Source organism: Miniopterus schreibersii (genome assembly GCF_964146895.1).
Source record: "Miniopterus schreibersii genome assembly, chromosome: 12".
Classification (NCBI taxonomy): Eukaryota; Metazoa; Chordata; class Mammalia; order Chiroptera; family Miniopteridae; genus Miniopterus; species Miniopterus schreibersii.
The window spans coordinates 28845559-28855054 of NC_138112.1; the positions used below are offsets into that span (position 1 = coordinate 28845559).

The window sequence follows — 9496 nt, forward strand, 5'->3', positions numbered from 1 at the left end:
CAACAGCTCCATACTTGTGCACATTTATGAACAAGGGGAAAATGCATGATTTTTTTATTTTTAATTTCCAGAGGACTTCTAAAATATCTTCCTTCAAAAATCACTAAACAAATTAAGCAGAAATTCCTAATCTGACTATAAAGTAACACATTTCCTTTGGCAGTTTGATAGAAATTGTTGGCATTGCTTTATAGACAACTCCTGTACAAAAATGAGGTAGCAGAGCAAAGAGGCTAAGAACAGGGAGTTGAGAATTGATCAGGCCAGGATTGGTTCTTTGCTTTGCCAGTAATCAGTTCTGTGACCTTTTGTTCCTCACCTCTAAACTAGGTACATTAAGGACACGTACCTCGCCCAGCCAGCATAGCTCAGTGGTTGAATGTTGACCCATGAAGCAGGAGATCACAGTTTGATTCCCCATCAGGGCACATGCCTGAATTGCAGGTTCAATCCCCAGTAGGGGGCGTGCAGGAGGCAGCAGATCAATAACCCTCATCATTGATGTTTCTCTCTCTCTCTCCCTCTCTTTGAAATCAATAAAATCATACTTTAATTAAAAAAAAAAAGAACACTTACCTCATAAGAGCTAGCGTAAAGGTTAAACAAGATCATTAATGTCAAGTTCTTCATACGGTCTTTGGCATAGGGTAAGCACTCACTAAATCATAGCTATTATTGCTATGAAATATTTCAAGCTCCTTTATTATAAATGGAATAAAGCTATTTGATCATCTTAAAACACATAAACAGCATAGTACATTTTCCAAGAGATCACAAGAGTTCATGCTAGCGTGTCTGTCGCAAATATGCCTCCCTTTGGGCCTCAAGACCTCAGAGTATTTGACAGGGTGCAAGAGTCAACCACAAAGTGCTGGAAAACAGTGTTCGTGGGCAGATCAAAGAAATGACTTACTCCCAGAGGTGAAAGCAGTTACTCACAGAGGATATGGGCTAACTGTCCCGCTGTCTCCTGAGGAGGAAGAAATGAAGCGAGCTGCAGTAGCAGGAGGTGTAGCCTAAGAGAATTAAGTTAAATGCATAGGAGATCTCTGGGGAAATTGCCAGAGCTATATCTTAAAATCAGACTATATTCTCATCAATAAAGGATAGATAAAGTTTTTATCAGGATGTAAAAATAAAATCAGGAAGTTGCTGAAAACTCAGCCCCGATAATTTAGGTGTTAAATTTTAGCATAAGGAGCTTTACTCGTAGTTGACACATGGAAAAATATGTGTTAACAATAAAATAATGGTTCTCAATCATATCATTCCTGATAGCATGTATTAAATTTCTCCTCATGTAGGAAGGATACTGTGTGGAGTATTGCACAAAGTGAATTAAGCAACCACAAATTTCATTATGTAAAAGTAATTTATAATCTGTAAAGAGCCTCATAAATTTTATTAGCAATGCTAACATTAATAAGAAGAAGAGAAAAATGGCCCCGGCATCCCGGGAACAGCATCTTAAGAGCCTGTTTCATAAATAGAAAAGTAAGTTTCACATCGTCAGCCCGCAGTGGGATGAATGGCTCCCCAGGAAGTGAGGCCTGAGGGAGAAACAGCAGTTGCACATTTGGTTCTGTGTGATACTGGGAGACAGTCCCATCTGGTGCTCAGTAGGAGAAGGTCTACTTCCTCCCACAACTATGAGATGACTTATTTGCTTTTGCCTTAGGGCATTGTCACAGCCACTTATCACCAAGGAAAATTAAACATACTGAAGGCTGGATTCCTCCTGAAGATGGTGAATCTGACAGAAGTGACTGCAGGCCTGTCCATAGGTCCCCAGAGCAGTAGTGGTGACATTCCAACCAATGTGCCCTTATTCGTAAATGTGGGATGTTGACTTTCCAGCTCAGTCTCTTCCAAGGGTTTTACTTCAGGAGCAAAGCTGTCCTGAGTTGCTCACTCCCCGGGAGGAGTGAAGGCTAGGTCAGCTGGAAAGAGAGCGTGGCAGCTGTCACAATCAGGCACTGATACCTCATCACACTCATTATTTCTCAAGTGCATCTTCCACATCAAACCACCCAGCTTATTAGCACACACATGGCTGACTCTCCAGAGAAGCATGAAATCAAGGGTGTGCGGGAAAGAGATGTTCTTTATATAGTGTGCTGCCTGTGACTTCTGTCCCTGCCCCACTCCATGGCAGTGAGAAGCTTTCCTGTGTCTCTTCACCTTGCCAGCCCAGTCTGCTCTTACCTTCTTGCTCCCATGATGGCCTGTGTTCACTTCTGTCTTCAACTATCATATAATTATATTTGTTTGTCTAACTGTCCATTCATTCATTTATTTGTTCAATGTATTGAGTCAGGTCTCTGCCCTCAAAGAACTCATAAGCTAGGCAAAAAGACCCCCAAAAATTCACATATTAGAAAATTAAAAACCTAAATTCAGTCATTGCTACAAAAAGTGCAAGGGGAATTCAGAGAAGACAGACCAGCATGGGCCAGGAAAGCGAAAGAAGATCCCGGGCTACATGATTTCTTGACATCTAGAGCCAAACACTGTCTTTCTGTGAAATGTATTCCTTGGTTTAGTCCAGCATCTTCTGCACCCAAGGGTGACAGTCAGTCACAGCTTCTAGGGCTTTGTGCTGTTTGGGAGGAAGACCATAGATACCATCCCTCAGGATGAGATGAGTTTACTTCAACAGCCAATTCCCACTTCTTTCTATGGCAGCCACCAGCATCGTGTCCAGAATCATGTTAATGTCTGACTTCAGTTTTTTTGGGGTTTTTTTTTTTCAAATAAGTCTCTTTTGAAAGAAAGTCTTGGTATAATGGAAAGTCTGTTTGACTAAAAATTCGTTTAAAAAAAAAAACCAAAAAGTTCAAGTTCTTGCATCAGACTTACTCTTTATTAAATGTACAATCTTAGGCAAGTCTCTTTACTACTTCAAGCCTCAGTTACTTGCTCTGAAAAAAGGAATTGACAAAGATCACATGTTCCAGACTCAGGTCTCTGGCTTCCTAAGTGGCAGGCAAAGGCGGCATTGCTTTGGAAATTCTACCCGCCCCTGTGATGCATCCCGATGGCCCAACTAAAATGGCTCTGCTCTTGGCTGGACTTCTCTCAGCCCGGCTCAGTCACACTGGTATTCTTGTCATGATCGCAGGCAATGATTGGTAGTCTTTGATTAATAAAATGTTTTTTATTTTAAAAACATAGAAAGATAAAATAATTTGCATTTAATAAATGCAATTTGGTAGGCAAAAAAGAAAAAAAAAATTAACATCAGAGGACATGGGGGGGTAAAGCTGCCCCTGGTGAGGAATCAGTAGATCAGGTTATTTTCCATTTTTCTCTCACCTCAATTTGCCCTTGAGAGTAGGTTGGATTTAAATATACTTACAATGATTAAGTAGCACTTATATACAGGTAATGATACACCAATGGTTGACAGACTAACGGAAAGAAAGGGACAGAGAATCTTGGGCATAATTTCTTTCCAGCCCGTTCTATCCGAACAAAAATAAGCACAGTGAGCACTGGAGATTCTTCCTTAGCAGGCTCCTCTATCCTGGCTCACTCTTTGATATTACTTGTTTACAGTCTATTTGAAAATATTTTGGTCCCAGAACTTTGGATTGTTACATTCCTTCTGTGTTCGTTTTCATTCAAGGCTTCTTCAGCAGCTCCTTGAGATACCATCTGATTATAAAAACAAGAAGTTCAGGGCCCTGGTTGCTACAGACATGCCTTATCATTTGTGAAAGCTGAGCAGTAAGAGCTACAGAATGCCTTTCAGCCTGAAAGATACACCTGCCTGCCCAACCAGAGTGGCTCAGTTTGTTGAGCGTAGTCAGTCCTCTGCACCAAAAGGCTGCCAATTCAATTCCCGGTCAGGGCACCTACAGAAGGCAACCAATCTCTCTCTCTCTCTCTCTCTCTCTCTCTCTCTCTCTCTCTCTCTCTCTCTCTCAGCATGTCCTTGGGTGAGGACTTAAAAAAAGATAGACATGCCTAAGGGGATTGTCACCCCTTGTATAATTCTTTGAAAGCACTCTCTGTGTTTCTCCACTCCACATGCACGTTGAAGACAAGCAGCAGCCCTTGGGAAGAATGGAGGAGTCTAGAGGTCAAAGCCTTCTGAGGGGTCAGGACCTGAGAACAGTCAACTCATGTTCTCTCAGATGTAATGAAGTCCAAAATACCGTGATACACCTTCCCTTCTGGCCATCTCTCTCCTCCCTCTGACCACCTCTGGAAGATTTTGTTCAATTCCACGTTTAAGAGAGGTCAAGAGAGACTAAAATAAAGTCCAAAGAAAGGGGACCAGGACGATTAGGATTCGGAAATCGTGTCCAAAGAGAGAATAGACGATAGTAAGACAGTTTATTCTGAAGGAGTGGATACCTCAAGGCACACATGAGGGCGTGATGTCAATACCCTGCTGCCTGTCGTGGAGGAAGTTTAGGCCTACCCTGTGGGACTGCAGAGGGCAGAACAGGGACCAGGAATCAAAAGCAAACAGACTCTGTGTCCACCCAACATGGGACCAAGAGACTGCCCACTGAGAGAGTGAGCTCCTGGGGGGGAGTCCTCGCTGCTAAAATTATTCCAGCAAAGAGGACTCCCAAATGAAGACTAGGAAGCTGCCGCTAAGATTACACTAGGCTTCCTGCAGGATCCACTTGTGCCAGACATTTCATTTTTCAGGGTTTGGATAGTCCCTGTGCTTTCTAATACTAAACCCTCATTTTCCCAGGGAGATGAACAAGCGCCTAACAGAGGAACAGGCCAAGAAAACCTACGATCGTGCAATTAAGCTAGAACAAGAATTTGGAGAGTATTTTACAGGTAAGTTCTTTTTTTTTAAATTTTTTTTCCAATTACTGTTGACATACAGGGTGGAGCAAAAGTAGGTTTACAGTTATTCTTATGGAAGTATTATACAATAATTAATAAATAATAATATAAGAATAAACTCTGTGTTTCATGTGCTCACAACTGTAAACCTGCCCCGCCCTGTACAATATTATATTAGTTTCAAGTGTGCAACATAGTGACTAGACATTTATATAACTTACAAAGTGATCACCATGATAAGTCTAGTACAGGTAAGTTTATTTACCCTTGAACTGTGATAAAGGACATTAATTGCCTGGCATTTGGCATAAAGGAGGGCCTGGGATACCTGGGTCCTAAAACCTTTCTGCCAAGAATCCCTGGCTCCCCTCTGCTTTACCCATGTGCTTCGGACTCTGGGTTCTCCCTGCTCTGAATGCAGCTACAGCCAACTTCCAGATTCCCAGCGGCCCCATCCAAAACCAGGGACGCCAGATGCCACTGAGCTACCTCCTGCTATTAAGGAGAGTTTAGGCATTGATACTTCATTAAACTATTCCCTGATATCAGCGTGAAACTTGAGAAAGAAATTTTGAGGACTCAAAATGTGCAGGATCCAAAGCAGCCACTCTTAAGAAGCAATCGCGGGGCCTGCATCCTCAGTTTCAATGACCTGGAGGCCTGTCTCCCATTAGAACATGTGAACGAGGGTCTTGAAATACTTCCTTGTGTTTCGATTAATTCCCTGTCGAGCAAAACATTTCTTTTCAAATATTTCCTTGGAAACATGAAGTTTGAGGAAGGAAGATTTTCTTGTCTTGGGTATCCTGGATTCTCTCTCATGTATTTTCATGGAACACTGATCAAATCCAAAGAGTGAGCAGCATTTGTGGAATTTGCCTTACAACTGATAGTGTGAAAACAAGAACTTTCCTCCTGACTTACCTTATGTGAAGTTAGATATTTTATTTTTTACCTTGCTCAGAATAGAAAAATACCAGTGGTGTGGCAGTATGCAAATATGTTGAATTGGGTAATCTTAAGTAAAATTTCTATCAATAACAAAGATATGAGTTATATTTTATTCTAAAAGAGCATAGAGGTAGGACCATCAAATCAAAACAATGTATATTTGGCAGTGGCTTAGATTCAGGAGTAAAATATAGTAATCAATATATTTTGAAGACTGTTTTTGAAAATCTAAACCATGTCTCAGTAGCAATTTATTTCTAAGTCCTACTGTCATAAGGGTAGTACTGACATGTCTTAGAGATCTAGCTACAAGATAGCTTTTGTTCGAAGGAGATAATAAAATATACTTACATCAAATTCTATGACAAAAATTAAACCTTACCACAATATGGGTATCAGATGGAATTATATAAAATAGATTTATATCATGAGGGATCATATGCAATAAAGCCCCTACCTGAAATGAAAAAATATATATACACACACTTACATCTACTCTAAGTGACTTAGTATTTTAGGTAATACACAGTTTAACAGTTTGTTTGTTTCCTCCTATTTATGTTTCTTACAGGTACTTATGGTATTAAGATATTCCCAATATGAATATACAGGGTAAAATTTTATTTTACCAGATTACTTGGAGAATGAATGGGATGTCCTTTTAAAGGTTTGGGGGTTGAGGAGGTTAACTAATGCCTAGCTCAGGGTCTGGCCCACAGTAGACACACATAAAATATAAATAAATGACTGATTCATTGTCCAGAACAACAGACAAACAGGTAGAAAGTAGAAAGACTGTGGTGCATTTATTGCTGATCCAGAACCTGCCTTGAAAGCATTTATTTCAACATTGATGTGACTTTGTTTAGGTGAATTTTCTGCATTGTCCTATTAGTGAAAAGTAATGTTAAGCTTTCTGATGAGTTTGTCTGTCACAGATTTGAGCTTCTGCTGTGTGCTGGATGACTGATTCCTAACTATGCATGTGTTTGCTTTTCTTTTAGCTATTGTCCAAGGAGACACCTTAGAAGATATATATAACCAATGCAAGCTTGTTATTGAAGAGCAATCTGGGCCTTTCATCTGGATTCCCTCAAAGGAAAAGTTATAAATTAGCTACTGCACCTCTGACAATGACAGAAGAGCATTTAGAAGAACAAAATATATATAATATACTACTTGGAGGCTTTTATGTTTTTGTTGCATTTATGTTTTGCAGTCAATGTGAATTCTGATGAATGTACAACACAAACTGTGTGAAGCCATGAAGGAAACGGAGGGGCCAAAGGGTGGGACAGAAAAGACACTGCGGTGCGCAGGAAGGCTTTGGTTTGCTCAAGGGGCCAGGCGTAGGGATGAACCTCTGACGGGCTTGGTGCCCGAGCCGGGCAGCCTCCTCACCCAGCAGATGGCCAGAGCTGACTTAGCTGCTGAGCTCTCTGTGTTTTTTGCTTTAAAGAAAAGTTGCCAGCACTTGAACTTCACCAACCTTCCCATTACCCACATCTGTAATTGGTCCACTTTGAATTTTATAACTATGCACATCCTTTGATTTCTTAACAAGCAAAAGAAAGAAAGAAGGAAAAAAAAAGAAAGAAAGGAGTCCCTTTGGAGACGGCATAATATCAGGGAAGGATATGCGTGTAGTTTCTTTGACTGGCACCTGCAAAGACGAGCATTTTATAAAATTCCTGAGTGTGTGGAGGACTGACCTTACTGGGAAGAGGGGATTCCACCTGAGGTTAGCTTTATGATTGTTTATTGTCTATTTTGCCATTTATAAAGTGAAAGAAGGCACTAAAGAGAATAATTTATACAATAAAAAATATATTAAATGTATAGAAACAAATTTCTATAGGTTAAAAAAGTTTTGTGAAATATTTTGTAAAGACTAACTAATGGAAAGAGTAACTGTATGCACTGTCTGCCGACCATCAAATTCAAGAACTGTAAGTTGCACTCTCCCTTCTGTTGCCAATGATCCACTAAGAGCATCTGAGTTCCTTCAAAGTCTGACACAGGCTTCTCCCCACTTACCTCTCATGACCTCCCTTCCCTATTAGTGATACACTTTCATGGAGCACATCCCTTAATGAGTTGCCCTCTTGGATATTTTTGGAAGACATTTGGTTAATGCATTTTTAAGCTGATGGCTTTCAGAGACCAACTCATGCAAACAAGCTAAAGGGGAAGTTTTTGGCTTTTCTCTTGTTACACAACCTGGGCCTGCCATGCAAATAGCTGAATGACTTTGTTCCTAGTTACTTATATACAATTCTTAAAGGATCATTTAGTATTTTGGCGAACCACAAGTAATTAGGACTTTTTTTTTCTTTTGTCTGTTTTACAAGTAATTGAAGTTTTATAACAGCCAGAGATGGTATAGAGTCATGGAGAGATCTGTTCCAAGATGCACTATTTCTTTGAGGAAGAGAGAGAGAGAAGGGGATTACCTGATTGGGGGTGAGAGGTGCAGATTTGTTTCTGTGTACAAGGCAGAGATAGAACCATAAGGAAAGACAATTAATGACTTTGAGCTCAATCAACTAAACTGCCTTTCTTGAGGGTGGCACCTGGACCAAGTTTATTTTTTAGAAATTATAATAATGATGATTAAAAACAAAAATCATCCCTCCTGAAGCCTATATCCTACCTTAGAGCTGATGGTGACATTAACTTTGCTTGTGCCCAACGTGTTTAGAAAGAGACTTTCCTGTGATCTCAATAACCACTCAACTCTGGGTTCTATGCAGGCCCAGACTAAGCCCCATCGCCTTATTTCTGGGGTACATCCAGACCTGGCAGGGATTCTGCCACACTGTGCAGCAAACCAGCATGCAGGCTGGGGTGGAGAGCAAGAGAGAGAGTCATCTGCAGTGATGGGGCTTCTTCATAATAAGAACATCGCAGCTCAGAATGAGAGTCTCTTTCCAAAAGCAGGCAGTGTTCATCTTACACTAAATACCACTCTCTGTCTGGCCGCAGTCACCAAAACAAACACAAAAAAAGCAAAATGATGCATCTACCTGTAGTCTTGAGGCTGCCTTTGCCAATGAAAGGGCTGGCAGTATATTTTCCCCTCTGATGAAAGTTAAATTTCTGGAAACTTCTTTAGATTGCTCAAAATGTTAAAGACACGGATCACATTTGCCATTCGCCAGTTTCAGGTCAAGGTCTACTTTCATCAATATTGCTCCCAGAACTTTTCTGCCACCAGAATGCCATTCCTGATCCCAGCTCTATCTTTAGGCCACCATGATAACTTCTTTGGTTTCTCAACTGAGCATGCAACCATTTACTTAAAGGACTGTCATTAACGAGTAGATGTTTCCGCGGGTCGTGTGATGTGCTTTTCATTTAATATTAAGTATTGTTGTGGCTGAGTACAATCAAATTGAACCACCAACCCTTGGTTTTGTAGTAATATAATTATTTATTTTCCTAGTGTAGATGCTTTCAGATTAGAATTGGCATTTGCACTGATTTTTTTATGTAGATTTATATAAATATATATATACATATATATTTGCTTGAAGAATCACCAAGCAAATTGGTGAGAGGATCTTTTCCTATAGAATTTACACCTCCATTTGTTGTGTTGTCTTGCGCTTCCCAATGTTGAGGTCTCCATGGCTCCAGTGACCCGGTGTATTTTGCAGCAAACCTGACGACTGGTATGGAAATGACAGGAGAGTTACCCAGATTACATCTGGTGCAAATGCACTTGGAG

The 9496-nt window shown here is 40.5% G+C and overlaps 1 protein-coding gene across 28 annotated transcripts in view; it reads left to right on the forward strand.

Annotated features, from left to right (window-relative positions):
• The window catches only part of DLG2 (discs large MAGUK scaffold protein 2), a 1618243-nt gene extending 1609487 nt beyond the window's left edge, over nucleotides 1-8756 (forward strand). For 23 of the 28 annotated variants that reach the window (XM_081155084.1, XM_081155097.1, XM_081155077.1 and 20 more), the window contains 2 exons: nucleotides 4715-4806; nucleotides 6771-8756. In XM_081155084.1, coding sequence (XP_081011210.1) covers nucleotides 4715-4806; nucleotides 6771-6877 — 199 coding nt within the window. In that variant the 3' untranslated portion in view covers nucleotides 6878-8756. The remainder of the gene's footprint in view (nucleotides 1-4714; nucleotides 4807-6770) is intronic. The other 5 variants (XM_081155073.1, XM_081155093.1, XM_081155094.1 and 2 more) reach the window with 1 other exon arrangement.
• Nucleotides 8757-9496: the final 740 nt, after the last annotated feature.